Consider the following 23,270-nt stretch of genomic DNA (forward strand, 5'->3'; position numbering starts at 1 on the left):
TCCATCCCCAGATTCACCAAGGGATCAATGTCACTAAAAAGGGTTAAGAACCTCCTGACTGCTATAGATGGTGAATGAATCAATGGGTAAAACATTTATTAAGTGCTTACTTTTTGCAAAGCATGGCACTAAGCCCTAAGGATACACACAAATCAGACAGTCCCTGCTTTCCAGCTCATATACTCACAAGGGAGAAAACACATATGGAAGGTTTCAGCTCTGAGTCAGATAAGAAGGCCCCGTTGTCCTTAGAGGGCAGAGGCAAAGCAAGACGCCTCTCCTTTACTGTCATTTCCATTGATAAAATCATATCAGTGTCTGCTGTTGTCTTGTTTGACAGTGCAAAGGTCTTTGGCAGCAGATGTTTCTTTATGAGGACCTCAGATGAACCTGTGTGAATATCATAGCCTGTTGAGTTTATGAATTTCAGATCGTTTTAGAACTTTCTGGGTCAGATCATTTATAAGTCAAAAGAGTTTGATTTAACCATCTCTACTTAAGTGGGCACATCATCAATATAGTCATTAGTTAAGACATATTTCTATAGAAGAGGGATCAACATGATTTTAATACTATTTTATAGTACTGTTTAGTATAGATATATAGATTATGTTCTATATATTCCATATAATTCTATATAGATATATAGATTATATTCTACATGATTCTATATAGATATATAGATTATATTCTATATATTTCTATATAATCAATATCGAATATAGATATATGATCTGTTACAGATACACATATAATATATAAAATATATACATACTATGATATAGATTATATATCTATATATAGATATAGATTATTAGATATAGATTATATTCTATATAGATATAGATTATATTCTATATAGATTATATTCTATAATTCTATATAGAATATAGATATATAGGTTATATTCTATATATTTCTAGATAATCAATATAAAATATAGATATATGATCTATGTTACAGATACACATATAATATATAAAATATATACATACTATAATATAGATTATACATCTATATATAGATATAGATTATTAGATATAGATTATATTCTATATAGATTATATTCTATAATTCTGTATAGAATATAGATATATAGGTTATATTCTATATATTTCTAGATAATCAATATAAAATATAGATATATGATCTATGTTACAGATACACATATAATATATAAAATATATACATACTATAATATAGATTATACATCTATATATAGATATAGATTATATTCTATATAGATATAGATTATATTCTATATAGATATAGATTATATTCTATATAGATTATATTCTATAATTCTATATAGAATATAGACATATAGGTTATATTCTATATATTTCTATATAATCAATATAAAATATAGATATATGATCTATGTTACAGATACACATATAATATATAAAATATATACATACTATAATATATATTATATATCTATATATAGATATAGATTATTAGATATAGATTATATTCTATATAGATATAGATATATAGGTTATATTATATATATTTCTATATAATCAATATCAAATATAGATATATGATCTGTTACAGATACATATATAATATATAAAATATATACATACTATAATATAGATTTTATATCTACATATAGATATAGATCATATTCTATATAGATATAGATCATATTCTATATAATTCTATATAGATATATAGATTATATCCTACATAATTCTATATAATTACATAGTCTAGTATTATGGTATGACATAACAGTATAGTATTCAATGTTCTATACACATACCCTTTTAGCCCCTACTTTCTGAAGAGCAGCACTAACACCAAAATTAGAAAACACTCTGAAAGTAGAGGGAGGCCAGCTAGGGAGCATGGTGGATAGAGCACCAGGCCTGGAGATGAGGTCCTCGGTTCAAATTTGGCCTCAGACATTTCCTAACTGTGTAACCTCGGACAAGTCACTTAAACCCAATTGCCTAGCCCTTACTGTTCTTCTGCTTTAGAACCTATGCATAGTATTGATTCTAAGACTGAAGGTAAGGGTTAAAAACAAACACACAAACAAAAAAACCCCAAAGATAGAAAGAAATGAAGGCAAAAGCTAATGTGTGAGCCACACAGATGCCTCACATCTAATTGTAATGAAGACTTCAGTAAGATCATTGGGAAATACAGTGCAAGCATCAAACATCCCAAAAAGTGAAGTGGAATATATTTCACAGATAGGAAATTATGGTTTCCTAAAATGGGAGGCATTTTCAAATTGGATATCTTTTTATATTCAGAGCATCGACTTGTTAGAACAAAGATCAGAAGTCAATACTGAGGCAGGTAGGTAGATCAGTGATAGAAAGCTGGGCCTCAAGTTGAGAGGTCCTGGGTTCAAATCTGCCCTCAGACACTTCCTAGCTGTGTGACCCTGGGCAAGTCACTTAACCCAATTGTCTAGCCCTTACCATTCCTCTGCCTTGGAACCAATGCTTAGTGTTGATTCCAAGACAGAAGATTAGAAAAAAAGTCAATAGCAAACTAGATTTTTTTTGAACCTTTGTAAGACTTTGCATTCAACACTACTGAAGGTCATCTTATTAAACAAATTTGAAAAACTTAATAACTCTGATCAACACAATGACCAAACATGATTCCAAAGGAATGATGCCATATGTGATCTACCTCCACCTAGAGAGCTCATGGAGTCAGAGGATTGACTAAAGTAGATTTTCCTTTTTCTTCTCTTTTAAAATTTCTTTTCTCTTCTTTTTTCTCTTTTGAATCTGATTAATGTAGGAATTTCTTTTGCTTCGCTGTATAGATTGGTAATGTTTTGGGTTCTTCTTGCCTTGTCAATAGATGTGGACCGGAGAAAAGTCAAACCTGAAACTAAAATTGAATATAAAAAGGATGCCATCTTATTAGTCAGCCTAATTCTCTAACCCATCAAGATATGCGAAGAGCCCTAATTCTTTTGTCTATCAGCAAAAATGAACTACCACATTGATGCTTTAACATCCGTCCATGATGTTCTGTCTGAGCAAGGAGAAATGATAGTAAAGAAAATAAAGATGGACTAGGTTCCACTATACAAAAGAGCAGGGGAAGTATAAACTGGAAACAATGCAGTTTTGAGGGCACCGAGGGACTGATTTCTAAGCTCTCTGAAAGAGGTAGATAGATGATGCTTGGAGGGAAAAATCACTGTGTCTTGTTACTAAAAAAAGTCACTGAGAAAATATTGATAATCATTTGAAACATGGGAAAGTAGCCTGTTTTGGTACCACAATAAAATCTTTAAGAGAATGTTCTGTGTACACATGCTGGGCATGGGAGGGGGGGGGGAGAGTTTAAGAAAGCATCAGGTGGTCTTCTTTCAAGTCAAGTCAGACACAGTGCTAAGTGCTAGGAATATAAATATAAATAGAAAGGAAGAGAGTCTCCCCCACCCCCTCTTCAAGAAACTTGCATTCTAATGGAGAAGGACAGCACACAAAAAGAAGCTGAAAAGCAGGGGGTGGGGATGAGGAGGGAGAAGGTACCCATATGGGGAAAAGGTAAGGAAACTCCAGAAAATCTGAGTGGAGCCTGGAGAGGAATTAAGACAAGACTAATCTAGCTGATTTCCTTAAAGTACAGAACCTGTGACCTAGTCAATTAGAGGAAAGGATGGATCACATGTACTCCCAGTAGGTGAGGTCCAGGGGGAGTGTGAATTTCCAGGGAGAAGAGGCTTGTATGGCTTAATCAAGCAAGTCAGCCTGGAGAAGAATGCTAAAGGATTCATCAAATATTTCTTAGCCCCTAAAAGAAATCCAGCCTAACTATCAATACCTGGAAAACCAAATGGATGATATTGTCTAGACTATGATGTATAGATGAATGGACACCATGGGCAAACTCTGCAGATAGATAGTCTCCTAATTGGTCTAGTTCATCTATGCTCATTCCAACTGTGGTAGAGGCATGGAGAGAGAGAGGACTTGTAAGCCAAGATGCAAGAAACAAGCTGGGGACCTGACCTGCCTGCCAATCAGGAAGAAGCTTCCAAAGGGAATGTTCCCAGGAGAGGCAGTTGGAGGTCTGGCCAGAGAGGAGAAGAATGAGGATCTTGGACTTTTGATTCTGGCTCTGGCTCTGGGGGTTGAAGCTGGCCAGGGGAAGAAGCTGAACTGATATTATTTAGTTTCTGTCCCAGGCTGAAGGACCCTTGAGGGGGGCTTCTGAAGTTGGTGGCTTTGTGAAGAAGAAAGAAGATTTTAACTGTTGTCCTCCGGCTCTGACTGTCCCTCTGTCACAGTTGTGACTTCCCAAGCCCTCATAATCTTCATTTTAGATAAGGGACACCCTCATCCCTCTTACCTCAGTTTCCCATCCTGTTTCCCAATAAACCCCTTGACTTGAAAAGGAAAACAAAAGAGTATCTTTATAGTTCACTCAGGGGGGAAGGAAGAAGCCAAAGGCTTCAAGAAGAACTGGGAGGTGAGGGAGACAGGGAGGAGAGGGTGAAGGAGGGAGGGAGAGAGGGTAGGAGGAAATTAGGAAAAATATTGATCTACTAGCCACCAAACAGTGATAAGTGGGCAAACCCCAGTGCATTCCCCTGTATCAGCATCTCTCTCAGTATCTCTCAGTACCTCTGAAGAAAGTATTTCTATCTCCATAACTAGTAGCAGTTCTCTAGTCACAGTCAAGTCAGAGTACATCAGTGACTGCAGCAACAAGAAATAGTCACACAGATTAACATTTCTATTTCACAACCCATTCGTCTCCACTCAGCTATCAAAGTGATTTTTTTTTACACCTTACTTTCTGTCTTAGAATCAATATTGGGTATTGGTTCTAAGGCAGAAGAGTGGTAAGGTAATGGAGGTCAAGTGACTTGTCCAGGGTCACACAGATAAGAAGTGTCTGAGGTCATATTTGAACCCACGTCCTTCCTGTCTCCTTCCACTGAGCCATCCAGCTGTCCCCTCAAAGTGATTTTTTTTTAAACCACAGATCTGGCCATAGTCATTCTCCTTTCTACCTCCAGGGTTAAATAGGAAAAAAAGTCCTTTCTTTAAAGCTCTATAAGTTGGCCAGCTCCAGTACTATCTAGGATTCAGCTTTACTGGCCTATTTACTTTTCCTTGCAGAGGATAGTCTTTGGGCCTTTATTTCCTAAGCCTCTTTTCCCTTCTCTCTTTTTTTGCCTTTTTTTTGGGGGGTGGTGGTGGTTAAACTCTTACTTTTTGTTTAGAGTCAATTTTAAGACAGAAAAGTGACCAGATCTAGACAATAGAGGCCAAGGGATTTGCCCAGAGATCACACAGCTAGAAAGTATCTGAAGTCAAATTTGCACCCAAGTCCTCTTGATTCCAAGCCTGGCACTCTATCTACTGTACCATCTACCCACCCATCTCTCCCCTTTGCCTCTTAGAATTCCTGGCTTCCTTTAAGATGAAATCTCATAGCTTCTCACTAAAGTTATCTTCCATCTACTCTGTATGAATCCTGGACCCAAGCTATTGTTATATATTGAAGGGAAACTGTCTCAGTGCCAGGACTGCCTTTTAACTTCTTTGTAGCTCTGGTGCTTAGCACAGTGCCTGGAGCTGCTAGTATTTGATGGATGCTCATTGACTGACTGATCAATGTCTAGTCTTGGGATCAAGGTTGTCACCAAGGAGATAAGCAGCATAGATGCCTTTGGGAAATTAGATAATGCTTTTAAGGGCCTCAAGTAATACAGCAGCAAGTCATTCAGTATCACAGTTGATAAAGAATTAAAGTCATTTTTAGATCACCCAAAGGGCAATGGAAAGGCACAAAGCTACAATTTATGAAGTACCTTCTGGATGCCAAGAACTGTGCTAAGTACTTTTTCCAAAGAGAGGCAGAAAACCCCAGCCCTTATAAATAAAATATTACCTGAAAGTATGGGAATAAACTACATCACCACTTGGGAGAGGGAGGAAAAAAATCTGAATTTTAAAATGCTAAAAAGCCATTGTCAAAAATTATTTCTACATGTGGCTGAAAAAATAAAAAGTTGAAGTATTTTTTTAAGAAGTCATGAGAGTTTATAGACAGTTCAAGTGAGGAAGGAGCATGTGCTACACAGAATTTTGCAGAAATATCATGATAGGGATCATTAGGGAGTAATGAAAATGAGTGTTAGTGGTCATGTAGGAAGATCAAAGGAAAACTGTTGGATAAGAACAAGATTTATTGGTCTCCATGTAGAGTCAAGAGTGGTCTCCTACATGGAGGAAGGAAACAGAACATTAGATGACCTAAAAGGGTCATCATTTGACTTGGGAAGGAATACCCAATGTACGAGGTCCTGGGTTTAAATCTAGCCTCAGATACTTTCTAACTGTGTGATCCTGGGCAAGTCATTTAACCCCAGTTGCCTACCCCTTACAGCTCTTCTGCTTGGGAACAGATATTTAATATTGATTCTAACACAGAAGGCAATGGTTTAAAAAAATAAAAATTCCCAAACCAGTTGGCAGTTTCAGATAAATCCTAACTGTGTGACCAGAGACAAGTTACTTAATCCTATTTGTCTTGGAAAAATAAATAAATAAAGAAACAATTGGGAAGCCACTAAGTTTAAAGCTTTTGTTACGGTTGAATTAAAGAAATTTCCCTTTCAGCTTTTGATATTATTTGCAAACAACTTTGAAAATACATTTTCAATTTTTCCAATTTTGATTAAATTTAAGAGGTAGAAACACACTGGGGTCTTAAAAATCTTTTGGACAATCTTGGACCAATCACTTCAGTTCTCCAGGCCTCATTTTCCACATCTGTAAAATGGCAGGGATGGGATGGGGTGTTGAACTAGATGACCTCTCAGACCACTTCCAGCTCTGGACCTATCCTCTTGGGACAAGTCATTTCAGTTTTTACTTGGTTTCCCTAATGTCTCTTCTAGCTCTAGGTTTTGGTGCTAGATGAACTTAAGGTAACATTATTTTTTTTTTTGTCATTTCACATATTTACAAATCCAAACAAAACAATGTTTACAAATCTAAACATAACAAGAATTTCCATATATAAAAAGAAGACATTATACAAATGAAATTGCAGATCTCCTATATGTTGAACTTACTTTTCTTCATATCTACATAATAGATCCTATCCACTAGTGTCCCGGCCCTTCTCTACCCTTCCCATATCACAGAGGATATCATCATAGAAGCCAATGTGTTCACATAAATTACGACTTTCATGTTTTCTCTTTCTGTTCACTTTCTTGAGGCAAGATGTTCAGTTTATTCTTCTAGTATTGCTTCTTTGGCTGTGTATAATATCCTCCTGGCTCTACTCATTTCACTGTTCATTATCTCATATAATTCTTCCCAAGTATTTAAAACATCCTTTTGTTCTTCAATTTTCATGGCACATTAAGGAAACTTTAAAGCAAAGCCAACATCCCATGATTTCCCTCAAATCTAGGAACTGACCTAGAAAATCTATCTCCCCAGTAATCAAAGCTTGCTTCTCTGTGTGTGTGTGTGTTTTAATTTCACTATTGCTGGAGTATCACAGTTCCTCTGCCCATGAGTGTTCACAAAGGGAAATCACTCTTAAATTGTGGAATCCCTGCATTCAAGGAGGGTGGAAATAAACACAGTACCTTCCTTGTGTGAAATTCCAAGTGCCTTGTACATGCTCCCTTTAATCTCTCCTGTGTGGCCAATATTTTTATTCCACAGTACAACCCAAGTGGCCTCCCTCCCATTTATTCCTCACACACAGAATTCCATCTCCTATATCTGGTTTTGCACAGGCTGACTCCCATGTTCTTTCCTCATCTCTGCCCACTGGCTTCCCTGGCTTTAAAGAAAGCCCAGCTAAAATATCATCTCTCTATATAATATAAACATAGAATATGTCAACATTGAGCAATATGAATAATTTATCATTTCAACTATAGATAATAATTTATGTATAATATAATATATAACATGTATAATATAGAAATAAAATATAAAATCGTATCTTCTCTATTCTTAATCTCTCTTAATTCTAGTGCCTTCTTTCTATGATTTCCTATTTATCTTGTATATGGATGGTTTGTGCATAGTTGTTTGCCTGTTATCTCCCCCTTTGGATTGTACGTTCTTTGAGGGCAGGAACTGTCTTTTGCCTCTTATTGAAATTTTAGAGTTTATAGCAATATCTGGCACATAGTCGGTGTAAACGAAATAATCAAGGAATACTGATTGATTGATGGAGACACTGGATTGTGTAGCCTGAATGGCAGGTAAATGGAGTCAGTCTTAGACACTCTCTTCACTCAACAGTAGGCGATTTGCAGAGATGTTTAGATCCTCTGTCAAGGTTGTGCAGAGTTCTGGGGCAGATCTGACAGCTTTCAACCATGAACTTGAAAGACAGGTCCAGACTCTTCTCAGTTCTCCCTGCAGAGTGGCTCATGCCAGAGCATTATTCTTCCATGCACCAAGCACAGGAGAGCTCTCTGAAACGGAGGCATCACTAGCACAGGACAAAAGGCACCAACGTGGGAACGGGCTTGACCCCACTGTGTCTGTCGGGCTTTTCCATCTCTCTGCTGGGGGGGGGGGGAATAGGACAACAGAAAAAGAAATGAACGTGATTTGCACCCCAGGGCTGATACTTCCTCCTTGGGTAATTCGGGCTTCTGGAACCCTCAGTTTTCTCATCTGTAAAAACTGGGGTTAGCTGGAACGATTGCCAGCAGGAATCGTTTTTCTGCCCTCGCTCTCCGGCACTGAACACCAAATTGCCATTGCACATTCTGGGAAGGAGGTGCAGGGAATGGGCATCGGGCTCCGTTTGGATGGGTGATTTCGCCCTTGTCAAGAATTCCAGGTGGGCCAGTGACCCCTGTGTCTGGTAAGAGAATTGGCGGGACTGCTCCTGTGATCCCAAGCCTTCCTCACTAAAACCTGCCCTGGGTCCCCGCTTCCACGGTCCTTTCTTGCCTGGCTTACTGCAGGCACCTAATACAGTAAGGAAGGAGAAGGGAGGCAGGACAGTCTTCTACAGAGGGTAAGTGACTGGTCCAGGGTCTCCCAGCTAGTGGGGGCCTTTCCCTCTCTCCAGCACCCTCTTGGATTAAGCCTGGACTACCCTGGAGTTGGGTAACATGCGGACATGCAGATAAAAGGCCCCCGGCAGGGGGGCAGCTGGGTAGCTCAGTTGATTGAGAATCAGGCCCAGAGACGGGCGATCCTGGGTTCAAATCTAGCCTCAGACACTTTCTAGTTGTGTGACCCTGGGCAAGGCACTTGACCCCCATTGCCTAGCCCTGACCACTCTTCTGCCTTGGAACCAATACATAGTATTGATTCCAAGACGGAAGGTGAGGGTTTAAAAAAAAAAAAGGCCCGGGCAGATTCTCTGTCCCCATCCCTATCAGTCCCCTGCACCAGCTCTATGATGTGGGGAAGCAGCCCTGTTTGGGTAAAAAAGCACGCCTTCAAGTTAGGGGCCCCGAATGTCAATACGGACCGAGAGCCTCGCACTTACTTATTACCCGGGTATCCTCACTACTGCCCCCTCACTACTACCCCTCTCCGCCTTTCCTCTAGTCGGGCCAGAAGAGTTGAAGGCCGGCTCCTCCCCGGACCTGTCCTGGCTCCTCCCCTGTCATGGGCCCGCCCCACCCTTGACCCTCCCCCAGTCCCGCCCAGGCACCGCCTTTCTCCTGTTCTCTGGGGCCGCGGTCCCTTTAAGACCCTTCCAAGTCCCTTGCTCTCGCGCAGCTGCAAACCGGGCCAAACGGAAGAGGGAGAGGAAGCGGAAGGGCGTCACGGGTGACGCCGCCATTCCACCATGGCGGCCCTGGAGGCCGCGGCCGCTGCCGCCCCGGGGTTGCTGGGCGTCCTATGGCTCCTGTCTGTGACCGTGAGCGCGGGACCGTGGGGGGCAGCGGCCGCTGCCGCGGGGGGCGACGAGACGGTCAAGTGCGAGGACCTGAGAGTGGGACAATATCCTCTGTAGAGGCGGGGGCGCGGTGGAGGGGACCCGCAGCACCGAAAACATTACAACCCGGAACCTAGAACCCGGGGTGGCGGTGGGGTCTGGGACTTAGAACTCCCTGTAAGGGGATTTGCAGGTCTGGAGCCTAGGACCAGCTGCCCGGGGAGGGGTCTAGAACCTCTGCCCACCCGTGGGAAGTATAGAATCCAGACCCACCCGGGGGTTCTAGAACCCAGGTCCCAACGGCTCTGGGAGGGAGTTTAGAACCTAGACCCACCTGTGCGATTGGGGGGTCTAGAACTCAGACCCGGAAGCCCTGGGAGGGGGAACTTAGAACCTAGGCCCACTCGTGGGTGTTGGGAAGGGTCTAGAACCCAGGCCCACCAGCCTTGGGAGGGGGAGCATAGAATTTAGGCTTGCCAGCACTGGGAAAGAGGAGCATAGAACACAGGAAGGGAATCATAGAATAACAATTATCAGTAGCCCTTGGGGCCTAGGCTATAGAATTTCAGTGCTGGGAGGGGAATCCACAATATAAGAGTCAAGCACTGGGAGGGGAGCCTAGAACTAAGAACATATCTGCTTGGTGGGGGGACCTTAAACTATTGAACTTTGGTCCTGGATGGCTAACCTAGAATGCCAGTGTCAGAACTAGGATTCTAGAATACAGCACATTAGTGCTGGGAGGGAGCCTAAAATATAATATCAAAGTTAGAAGGCAACACCAAAATGTAGAACTTCCCTGGGAGAGGACCCTCAAACATCAGGGTAGGAAGGGGAATCTTTAAGGAACCACCAGAACATAGCATCAGCACTAGGAGGGAATCCAGAAAATCTAAAGTCAAAACCCAAGATTTAAGAGTTAAATGTGAATCTAGAACACAGAATGTCAGAGCCGGGATATACCTTGGAACATAGAATTTCAGAGTTGAGAGGAACTTTGGAACATAGGATGTCAGAGCTGGGAGGGACCCTAGAACATAGGATGTCAGAGCTAGGAGGAACCTTGGGGCATAGAACTTCAGAGCTGGAAGGGACCCTAGAACACCGAATATCAGAGCTGGTATGGACCTTAAAACACAGAGTATCAGAGTTGGGAGGGAACCTAGGACACAGGCTATCACTGCATAGGACTTCAGAGTTGGTAGGGAATCTAGAATACAGAATGTCAGAGCTTGGAGTCACCTTACAGTACAGAAACTTGGAGCTGGAAGGGACCTTAGAATGTCGGCTGTCAGAGCTCAGGGGCACCATAGGACACAGAGTGTCGGAGTTGGGGGGAATCCTAGAAATCATCATGTCAGAGCTGAAGGACACTTTAGGACACAGAATGTCAGAACTTGAAGGGACCTTAGAACACAAAATGTCAGAGCTGGAAGGGTCTCTAGAACACAGAATGTCGGAACTAGGAGGGATCTTAAGACACCGGCTATCTGAACTAGGAGGGTCCTTAGGACACAGAATGTCTGAGCTTGAAAGGACTTTAGAACACAGAATGTCTGAGCTAGAAGAGACCTTAGAACACAGGATGTTAGAGCTGGAAGAGACTTTAGAACACAGAATAACTGAGTTAGGAGGCACCTTAGAACATAAAATGTCAGAACTGGAGGGGGTCTTAGGACACAGAATATTAGAGCTAGAGCGGGTATCGGGACGTAGAATGTCAGGATTGGGAGGAGCCCTAGGACATAGAATGGCAGAGCTTGGAGCAACTTTAGAACGTAGATTGGTAGAGCTGGGAACAACCTTAGGACATAGAATGGTGGAGCTGGGAGGGACCTTAGAACAGAGAATTTCAGAGCTGGGAGGAGCCTTAGAACATAGAATGTCAGAGCTGGGAGGGACCCTAGAACATAGAATGGCAGAGTTGGGAGCATCCTTAGAACACAGAATGGCAGAGCTGGGATCCACCTTAGGACATAGAATGTCAGCTCTGGGAGGATCCTTAGAACATAGAATGTCAGAACTGGGAGGGGTCCTGGGACATAGAATGTCAGAGATGGAAGTAGCCTTAGAGCATAGAATGTCAGAGCTAGAAGTGACCTTAGCACACAGAATGTCTGAGCTAGAAGTGACCTTAGCACACAGAGTGTCTGAGCTGGGAGCCACCTTAGGACACAGGATGTCCGAGTTAGGTGCCACCTTAGGACACAGAATGTCAGAGTTAGAAGCAGCCTTGGGACGAAGAATGCCAGTACTGGGTGGGACCTTGGGATCTAGAATGTCACAGCTGGGAGCAACCTTAGAATATAGAATGTCCCAGCTGGGAGTGACTTTAGGACATAGGATGTCAGAGTTGGGAATGACTTTAGGACGTAGAATGTCACATTTGGGAACGATCTTAGGATATAGAATGTTGGGGCTGGGAGGGACACTAGCACATAGAATGTCTGAGTTAGGAAGGACCTTAGGACATAGAATGTCAGAACTGGGAGTGACCCTAGGGTATAGAATGTCAGAGCTAGGAGGGACCTTAGGACATAGAATGTCTGAGCTTGGTGTGTCTTTAGGACATAGAATGTCCAAGCTGGAAGCAGCTTTAGGACATCGAACATCAGAGTTAGAATCAACCTTAGAACATAGAATGTCAGAGCTAGGAGGGACATTAGAGCATAGAATGTCAGAGCTGGGAGGGACCTTAGGAAGTAGAATGTCCGAACTAGGAGGCACCTTAGAGCACAGAATGTCAGAACTGGGGGGGACCTTAGAACACAGAATGTTAGAGCGGGGAGGAATCTTAGGACATAGAATGTCAGAGCTGGGAGGAAGCTTATAACAAAAAGGTGGGGGCAAACGATTTAGAGTAGAAATGAACCTTGGAGATTCTGCAGCCAAATCCTCACTTTATAGAGGGAAAATCTGTGGTGGGAAGATGAGTGACTTTCATTGAGGTAGGAGAGAGAATGGAAAGGCAGAAGCCTAGATACAAATCCCAGCTCTACTGATTTGCTAGCTGCATGACATTAAGCAAGTCACTCAACTTTCCCTGGCCTGTTTCTTCTTTAGTGAAATGAGAGGATTGTGCTCTAGGGTCCCCTTTGTCCCTTTCAAATCCAATTCTATAACTGAAATAGTGATCTTTGTTGTTCTTTCTGGTTCTCAACTCTGATCTTCCCTTCAACTTTTCCTCTCATTCAGTAAAATTAGACCAACATTTCTAAGTCAGTGCTGTCCAAAATCAGTGTGCCTTAAGCTTGTGTCTTTAGTGCTGCCAAAGCTATTGAACAATAGAGTTTCTAGTCTGTCTGTGTCATCTTCCATTTAAGTTTTACTCTGATGCCTCTATGCTGTGCGGAGGCCACTGGGTTTTCAAAGGCAAGCAGGCTAAGAGGCCAAATGCTCTAGCAAGTTTTAGGAAGGTGGAAAAGGATTGATTAGGACCTGCCCTATTGGGTCTGTCATCTAGGGACCAAGCTGTGGACATCTGGCCAGAAGCTAGCTGCTAGCTAGTTCATGAAGTGGTCACTAAGGAGGTGGGGATATACTCTTTGTAGTGGAGTGAGGAATTCTCTGTGTATTTCTCATATGCCCCAGCTGGGCTAGGAACCTCCAGTTCTTGTCTTAACTGAGGTTTCTATCTTCCTTCTTCCACTTGTCTGTCATTAAAATTCTTTCGATAAGTTGAATTGGATTTAGGATCTAATATTGATGCTTTGTCACTTGACTACAGAGTAATCCATATTATGTACTGGGGAGCTACAAGGTTAGATGGGAAATGGGCCTGTCCTCAGGGAGCTTGCATTTTGATAGGGAGCTATGAGACATATAAAAGTCCTATTCTCTCATTTGTCCATGCAAGGAAACAGGCTTATCAGCCAGCCAGGAAGTGTATATTTGCAGAGCTGCTACAGAAAATAGGGCAGGGAGGGGTGCTTTGGGGAGTTGGGCTGGATAGCAGAGGTTGAGAGTCTTTGTTTCCATGTGGGGAAAGGACCCAGCAAGCCTCTGGTACTGCTGTCAAAGGTGACGAATGAACTCCAACAGAGATTAAGAAACTTCTGACTGTGGGCCTGGAGGTCATGCTGTTCATGGCCCGGAGTCCTGCCAGATCAAGTTTTCCTCTTCTCCCTCAGCCCCCCTACTTCCCTCCCCCCCCAAGAAGAAGAAAATAATAATAAAGAAGAAAAAACTCAGGAATTTAATGTTCTGTATCCTGAAACTCAGGTTTTTGCTATTAGATTTCTACATTGTTTCATTCATCACCCTTATTTTATCTCACATTAAGTTAAGGGTTAGATGTTTAGGGTTATTAACGGTGATATTTGTGCCCATGTACTTTTGGTTTTTTGATTGGTTCAAAATTTCTTTCATTTTCTCAGTCTTGTGTGTTTGTGGTGTATTATAAATTTATTATTAATATGATGGTACTTTGTATTGAAGTGCAATTCAAAGTTTTCCTTAACTCTTCCAACATATTTTTGTAAAGATCCTGAAATCAATGAGGCCACCCAAGAACCTGTTAACTGTACAAATTACACAGCTCATGGTAAGATGCCAAGAAGCATGTATTATCAAGGAACTGAAGAATTAAAAAAAAAAAAAGCGTATTCAGAGGGGTTGTTAGGATGGTGAAGGAACACTGATCCATGCCTTGGGAGGGTGTGGTGCAGAGATCCAGGCAAATTTAGCTTGGGCAAGAGAAGACTTAATGGGGACATGATTACTCAAGTATTTGTCATGAGGGGGAGAGATTGGAGTGGTTCTTAACTCTGCAGGGCAGAGTTTGGGCCACTGGGTAGAAGTTATAAGGAGCCTGATGTCATTTCAATAACCTAAAACTGAATTTTTTGAGCTATCCAGAAGTGAAAAATGGACTGCCTTAGGAGACAGTTCATTTAAGAACTCTTCCAAGAGAATAGAGACCAGAGGACACTCCTAGGAGAATTCATGGGTGAGATTTTTGCTTTGGACTAGGTGATCCCGATTTCTGTGGCCCATTGTATACAAATTATATCATGTCTATTAACTAATAAGATAGATTCTGCTTATGTTAAGTCCTTTTCCTGAAGCCTAATTATTTACATTTTTTTTGATGTGTTAAAAGAGTCTTTAATGTAGATAAACTGTTTATGTTAGTACAGAAGAATCCTGTTCAATCAAGCATGAATTCACTAGTCACTGGTGGACATAAATGGTCATTAAAACTTTAAAACATTATTAATTGTGTCAAGAGCTAGGTCCATATTTACCTTTGCCTTAGATATGTAAATTCAGTTTTACAAACATTAAGCTCCTTCTTTGTACAGATCACTGATAATATGTAGCCAGGGAGAAATTTAAAATTGTATAAGGCACAATTCCTTTGTATTTGAATTTGATATGAGGATAACAGCTAATATAATGTGGAACATTTTGTGCATTGGAGGTACAAATCAGTACCTCCAGCAGGCTGGAGGGAAGCAAAGTTCATGTCTCTCTGAGGGGACTGGGGAAGGCTTCCTGGAGGAGGTAGGTCTAAAAAGGTCACCTGGTTCAGTCCTCTTAACTTCACAGATGAACACACTGAGATCTTTTTTTCCCAAAGTCAGCCTGATTGTGTGGGGCAGATCACAATTTTGAAATGAGGTTTCCCTATTTTAAATCTAGAAAATTCTCTTCTAACCTCCTAATACTTTCCCTCTTTTTTCCTTTTCAGTTAAGTATAATTCCTGTGTTTGCCTCTTCAATGCCTTTTGCTTGTTTTTTTTTATTTTTTTTTTTCATTTTCCGTACCTTTTCTAAAAAGATTTTATCTTCTTGGTTCTCTTTCTGTTTTAGATTTTTATTCCTTGATTTATATGTAGATTTGTTTCTTTTACAGTCTCCATTCCTCTGGGAATTAAAGCTTTTCAGATACTCATTTTGAGTTATCTATTTGAAACAATTTCAATGTTATTACTTTGAGGATCTTGCCCCCTCTTCCCTTCTTTTCCTCTTGTTCCTCACTCTTAGAATTCCTATAAGAGATAGAAAGGATAGATATGTTGCCCTAGGATAGATATTTTCCTGTGTTTCTGAATATTTAGTGAATTACTATCCCCTGACCTCATGATATTTTTTCTGTCCACTTGCCATGGGAAATCTCTGGATCTATCCTAGCCTTCTGGATGTCAATTGCCATTAGGAGCTCTCATTTTGTTTCATTTGAGGCAAGATACTGGGACACCTAGGTGGCACAGTGGATAGAGTATTGGACCTGGCACCAGGAGGACTTATCTTTCTTATTTTAAATCCAATCTGATTACCTATGTGACCCTGGGCAAGTCACTTTACTCTGTTTGCTTCAGTTTCCTCATTTATAAAATGAGCTGGTGAAGGCAATAGCAAACTGCTCTAGTATCTTTGCCAAGAAAAGCCAAAATGTCATGAAGAGTCAGCTATGATTGAAACAACTGAACCAAAAAAAGGTTTACATTTCTTGACCTATTACATCTCTCTGTCTCCATAGCACTGTCATCAGTGAGATACTTTATTGAATTGAGATCCCCCCCCCTTCTTTTTAACTGTTTTAACCTCCATACCTCCTACCCTCTGTCACCTCATCCTTTCTCCTGTGATATTGAAATCACTTTAAAGACATATATATTAATTTAAGGTTGCCAAGGAATTCAGCTATGTAATTCCTAAATGAAACACTCAAGTCAGGTGCCAACTTTTTTCTTATGGTGTTTTAATTACAAACAGGAGGAAGAAAGTATTAGAGGGAGAGAGAAGGAAAGGGGAGAGAAGGAAAGAGGGTTTAAATACCCACTCTGCTCAGGATGAGCCAAAGCGGGCCCAAGGCCCTGGGTAGCCAAGGCAAGGAAAGAGATCAGTCCTTATTACTCACATGACCAAACTGGAGAAAAACAGTCTGTGGGCTCCTTCAATTCCAAGCACCAGCCTCCAACTGACTCTCCCCTCCTCACAGGAAGTCCTGAGAACTCCAGAGGCTGTTCCCCACCTCAATTCCTGCCTCTCACATGTGCCAATGGTGGCTCCAGCTTGACCCAGGACCGCCCAGAGGTCCCTCCCCACTTTGCACATGTCTGTTGAAGGCCACATTCCCAAACAATCAAATCTTTTTGCTGCAGCCCTTCCCAATCTTGCTACCCTGAGCAGGGTGGAGACTGAAGTCTCCAAGACCGACTTTGCCATTCCAAGCATCTCCACAGTCACTGATCAGGAAATAGCTAAATCCCATCTTCTAAAGAATGGTCTGAATAGGGTGGAGTAGTTTCGAAATTCACACTCCCATAGGCCCTCTTTCCTGAGAGTTGGTGCACAAAAGATGGTTATGCACTCAATGCAGCATCGGACTGAGATGCAGCAGAGGATGGATTGATTCTCTGATGCTTGTGCTAATTTTGGCCTGATAATTAACATCAAGAAAACTGAGATTCTCTACTATTCAGCTCTCCACCATCTTTATGTAGAGTCTAAGGTTATAGCTAGTGGAAAATTTTTGAATGCCACAGTTAAGTTCACTTACTTTGGCAATATGCTTTCCAGGGATGTCCACATAGATAACCAGGTTGACTGGCCTGGCTCTCTGCTAAGTATTTTAGCCATAACTAGCTCACTGGGAGACTCCAAAGGAAAGTGTTGGGAGAGAAGAGGTATTAGACTGCCTACCAAACTGAAAATTTACTGAGCCACTGTGCTGATCTCCTTGTATGCCAGTGAAACCTGCACAGTTTACCAGTGCCAAGCCAGGAGACTGAATTGCTTCCATTGGAATTGTCTTGGGAAGATTCTGAAGATCACTGGGCAAGAGAAGTACTGAATACTCAGGTTCTCTCTCTCAGGCTGACCTGCCAAGCATTCAGACTACTGCAGAGAGCTCAACCCTGACGGGCTGCCCGAGTTGTTCTGATGCCAGATGTTCATTTGTTTAAAAGATTATTTTATGGAGAACTCACACAAGAGGATAGAAGAAATAATTCAAGGACACTCTCAAGGTCTCTGCAGAGCTTTGGTGTGGATTGTGAGATATGGCAGACCCTGGCACAGGACCCTCCAGCATGGTGTGTCCATGTCCAAGAAGGCACTGTCGCTATGAGAAAGGCAGAATTGAAGTTGCTTAAGAGAAATGTAAGATGCACAAATGTAGACACAAATCTATCTCAGATGTTCATGAGGGTTATATGTGCCTCACCTGTGGGAGAACCTTCTGAGCTGGCATCGATCTGGGCAACAACAGTGGGACACACTGTACTGTGATGCCGTTTTGGTTCTTTGTATGGAGGACAACAGTTACCAGATCTGTTCTTCCATGACTAGTTCTTCATTTAAGCTCTGGTTTCTTTCCTTAGTATTTTTAGAAAGAAATCTGTGTACTCTGTTATTTTTTGTTTTAACTTCATAGGTGTCTTTGTCTTTCTAGTTTTCCCCCATTTTTATGGGGGAGTTTATTCCTTTGATTTCATTGGGTGCTATTCTTTTTCATTTGGCTGACTTGTAAAACTCATGTAATTTTTTATTTTTATTTTTTGTATCAGGGAGGGTTACTAGACTTTTATTGAATATTTATCTTTTTTCATTGATGATTATGCTCTTCATGGTCCAACCTTGGGTTGCATCTTGAGTTCCTTTGTTTTTGGAAAACATTCTCTTCTGTTCTATAGTCTCTGGTGGGTGTAGAATGTTATTCAGATTTTCTTTTCTTTATATTTAAAAGTTTCTCCTGCTTGCTTTTAGAATTTGTGGTTTGTCATCAAAAGCCTGAAATTTAACTTCTTTGTGTGGTTACGTTTAACAGGCAGGTGCTGGAAGGATAGAATACTGACTTGTCTTGGAGGCAGAACGATTGTGTTCAAATCCACTGTCAGACACTTAGGAGATGTGTGACTGGGCAAGTTACCTAATGACTGTCCAACCCAGTCTTCTCACCTATAGAATAGTGATAATAACACCAGCCTGGAGGGTTATTGTGAGGATCAAATGAAACAGTGCTTGTAAAATACTTAGCAGAGAGCCTGGCACATAATCAGCGTTCAATAAGTGTTCCTTTCTTTCCTTCCTCCCTTTTTCCCATCTTCCACTTTGTAAACCTTAAGTGCTATATAAGTGCCAGCTATTATTGATATTACATATCTTGCATTTGTAGCACAAGGATTTTTTCCTGGAGGTGATGTGTGGATTGAGGTTTGGGTCAGTTGTCTTATGTGATTTCTTGCATTTATATAGCATTCAGATTTTTTGACTTCTGTTCTGGGAGGTTTATGATCCTTAAGTTGTTCCTATGTGTCCTGCCATGTCTTTTAATGCTCTTGGCTTTCAGTTTTCTTCTTTTCCTCCCCCCCTTCCATTTTATTCTCAAACAATTCTTTCATTTCTTTGGAGAGACTTGGATTCAGGTTTTTCCTCCTATCCAGCATCAATGTTATGTAGATAATAAATTTTACTTTTATTGTTTTACTTCTCCTTGAACCATTCATGAACATCCTACTAGGGTTTCAAACCCTTCTAGAAATCTAGGGAGGCCTCTGCCTCTTCAAGTATTAATTCCTTTTCCTTTATCTTGCAAGAATTATTCAGATTCCTTTGGGCTCTTTTAGATGTCCTAGAGACCATTTGCCTTCTGTTTTAATGTGTTGCCTGTTGAGTTCTTTGCTTGGACTAAAAGTTTTTAATTAGATTTTCTTCCTCATGAGGTCTTTGATAATTTCAGTCATTTTTTCTTGTATTTCCTTTGGTTTCCTTCACTTTTGTTGATGGATCCATCTGACAGTTCCTCAAAACTATCTCAGTGTCCTCGGGTCCTCTCATAGAGGGAGATTTACTTTTCCCTGACTTTCTTTCCTACCTCAAGTGACTTCTTTTGAGGAGGTATTGGTAAAGATGAGTCTTCTTTCCTTTAGGCCCGTTGCATCCCCTCCACATGCTAGCACCCTGATCTAGCTTTCTCTTTAATTGCTATGATGTCAACTCATGCTTCTCCTTATTGGAGGGATGTGTATGGGTGTGTGGTGGCACAGAGTTGTTCTGGGATGACAGAAGGTGCTTCTCTTTCCCTCCTCCCCCCCACTGTAGCAGGAGCAAGGAAGTTAGGAGGAGATCATAGAGTACACGCCTGTGGGGCCATTGTGCTACTTTACCAGAGGCTGGTGAAGGTGGGGATTCTGAATGAGAATACTAAGGATTAGCCATTTATGCTATTAATTCATCAGTTTATCTTAGATTTCTTAATGTCTAGGCTTAATAAATATAGCTTTGATGACTTTCCTTTTTTGCTTATACATGGAATAAAGGGGAGTTTTGAAAAATTGTGAGGCAGAGAAAAAGTCCAGTCCTCCATTTCATAGGTCACATAACTGCAGATCTTGCTCATGAGGCTCAACAAAGCAGCAAATTGTTTGCACAGTTAGATAGTTCAGGTTAAAGTGCCAGGGCCTGGTCAAAGAAGGGTGTTCCTTTTTAAACTGGGTCTTGAAAAGGATATCAATAGACAGTCTTCAGTGAGGATGCTCTGGGCAAAGACCTGGGATAGTGAATGGGCAGAAGGAGTCTAGTTTTGAATTGTGAGGAAGTTACTTATTTTAAACCCTTACCTTCTATCTTAGAATCAATATTAAATATAGATTCTAAGGCAGAAGACTAAGGGCAAGGCAATTGGGAATAAGTGACTTGCCCAGGGTTATATGGCTAGGAAGTGTCTGAGGCCAGATTTAAACCCAGGTTCTTGCAACTCCAGTCCTGGTGCTTTATCCACTGAGCCATCTATATGCCTCTGTGAGGAAGTAATTAAAGTGGGACATAGTACCAAAGGAATGGTGGTGCCACAGCTTACAAGGACATTAGAAGGATGAATAATAGAGTAATTGAAATAACATCAGGGAAGACATCAAGTCATATCAGATGCTACATTCTGGGACCCTGAAGATGAAGATTACCTCATGGCAAGACCCTTCCCATCCTGGGTAGGCTTCATGTCTCTCCTTCATTTCTGCTGTCACTCAGCAGAATCCCATCACTGGCTGTGGCTAGCATGGCTGAATGCTCATTTTCTCTGAGGCCCTGAATCAGTTTCTTTGGCACATGACACTACAAGCAAGCATACAATCTCCTAGAAGAAATCACTGCTTCAGCTGGGTAGTATCTGAGGCCAGATTTGAACCCAGAATCTCCCAGCTGCAGGCCTGGCTCTTTATCTGCGGAACCACCTAGTTGCCTCTCTACAAGTATTTCTTGAGCTCCTCTTATGTTCTTAGCACTCTGTGATGTTGTCTAGAGTGTACCTAGGCCCCACATTGGAGTAGCTTGTAATGCAGATGATCATTTAGACTGAAGCCAGACTCAACCCCTAAAATGAGATCACTTTCAAATGAAAACAATATGAAGGTGTGTACTCTGAAAAAAATGTTATTGCATAAAAAAATTTTACTGTGAATGTTTTTCTTCATATCTTTCAGTTCAAATAAAGATGTTTTGTTCATTTTTATCAATACTGCCTTTGACACTCTTCTTCCAGGCCTCACACTGTCATCTTCTTTACCATCCATTGAATTAGAGATTTTTTTTTTTTAGTTCTGGATGATAGATTTTAAGGAGCTTTGCCTCTGAGCATTAAAACCCAGATATACAAGATTCATTGATGGAATCTTTAAGGTCCCTATTCCCTCCCTCCCTCCCTTATTTTTTCCCCTAGGGATGCATATATATCTGTATATGAAAAGCCAGTTGTGAATTCTAAGAATTAGGTTCTAAGCCACTTTAACAATTTGTATAAGTCACTTAAAGGTTGAAGTGATCCCTTTAGAGGGACTATTTTGTGTTTAGACCTAGATGGGTATTGTGAAAATCAAAAGGGTAAAGCTTTTTGCAAACCTTAGAGCACTATATGAATGTAGTAATTGTTATTACTGTTACCATTCATTTTATCCTGTAGTCACCATGTTGGTGATGACTTAATTCCCTGAGCCTTCTCTTGCCTTCTTCTTCAGCTCATATATTATAGAGCAATGCAGGGTGAACTGGTAAATATTTACCAAGGCTGGGAGATTGGGGACATGCACACACCTTTTTAGTTTAATCTGCATTATGAACACTTCTGGGTCAACCTAATCAACAGAACAAATCAAGCTCTGATTTGTAGCAGTTGCCATTTCTGAATTCTTAAGTGCTCACCTTATACTTACAAATGATAGGTCTGCCTCTAAGATACCCTTGGGCCTATCAATGAAAGCAGATTGTAATCCTCCAAGTCTACCCCTCAGACACATTAGGTTTCCTTTTGACCTGATAGGGCTCAGCTTCTTGAGAGTACTTTGCTCTGGGGAATTTATAGAACCAGAGAATTTCAGAGCTAGAAGGGACCTCAAAGACCCTCTCATCCACTCTTCTCATTTTATAGTTGAAGAAACAACTTCACACTGGTCCTTTGGTAGAAGAGTTATTTTTTAAAAAATATGGTCAGGTTCTTGAACTTAATTTACCTCTAGTTTTTGTTTTTCAGTAGAAATTTTGTCTTGGATGTTGAAGCAGAACAAGATCAAAAACCCCACCTAAACAAATCAGACTTTTCTTGCCATTTATCTAGTGCTTGTAGAGTCCTGTCTTTACCACTTTACTGAGTAAGACTAGGCTTGATCTGGATAAAGCCAGTCCTAGGGCTGTCTCATTGTTCTTTCCCTCTGTGCCAGACCTTCTCCAACCATATAAACTGACATCCTGGGATCCATCCCACTATAATTCCAACCAGATGAATATCTCAACTTTATGGATGGGTGATGAAATCCTAGTGTAGACCAAGGGAGATCTTGAATGTGATATTTTCATAGTCTTATCAATATGGACTTATTTCCTTTTTAAAGTAATTTTTTTATTGACTTGACAAACATCATCTATTTCCATATACATAGAAAAACAAAAAAGGATTAGATACAACACCCAGTTTCTCTATAAAATACAGCTCACATTTTCAAAATGATAAAATTTATATCTTCATTTTAGAGCTATACTGCTTATATGTGTCTCCTTTACCTCTTTCTGTTTATCTTTCAACAAATGCTACAATGACATTTCTTTTTTCTTGCATCTATTCAATAATCATTTATTAAGCATTATCCCATGAAAAGATTTGACAGTGGATTGAATGTGAGGGATGAGTGATAGTGAAGAGTTGAGGATGACCCAAACTTCGTACCTGGGAGGATAGTAATACCCTCAATGAGGTTTTTTGGGGAAAGATAATGAATTCTGCTTTAAACATGTCGAGTTTGAGATATCAGGGATGCCCCAAAGAGAGCTGGTGATGTGGACCTGGAACTCAGGAGAGACTAGGGCTGGATATAGAGGTCTAGGAGTTGTCTGCATGGAGATAAGAAACCTGTGGGAGTAGATGAGGTCTCCAAGTGTTGCAGGGGGAAAAG

The 23,270-nt window shown here is 40.9% G+C and overlaps 1 protein-coding gene across 2 annotated transcripts in view; it reads left to right on the plus strand.

The window, feature by feature from the left end:
• Positions 1–9,737: 9,737 nt before the first annotated feature.
• Positions 9,738–23,270, plus strand: part of TM2D1 (TM2 domain containing 1) — a 59,954-nt gene continuing 46,421 nt past the window's right edge. The window contains exons 1-2 of one of the 2 annotated variants that reach the window (XR_001627609.2): positions 9,738–9,947; positions 14,352–14,425. Coding sequence is in view for 1 of the 2 variants with exons in the window: in XM_001380903.4 (XP_001380940.1) it covers positions 9,793–9,947; positions 14,352–14,425 (229 nt within the window). In the remaining variant the exon portion in view is untranslated. The remainder of the gene's footprint in view (positions 9,948–14,351; positions 14,426–23,270) is intronic. The other variant, XM_001380903.4, reaches the window with a different exon arrangement.

This window comes from Monodelphis domestica, chromosome 2 (assembly GCF_027887165.1).
Source record: "Monodelphis domestica isolate mMonDom1 chromosome 2, mMonDom1.pri, whole genome shotgun sequence".
Lineage (NCBI taxonomy): Eukaryota > Metazoa > Chordata > Mammalia > Didelphimorphia > Didelphidae > Monodelphis > Monodelphis domestica.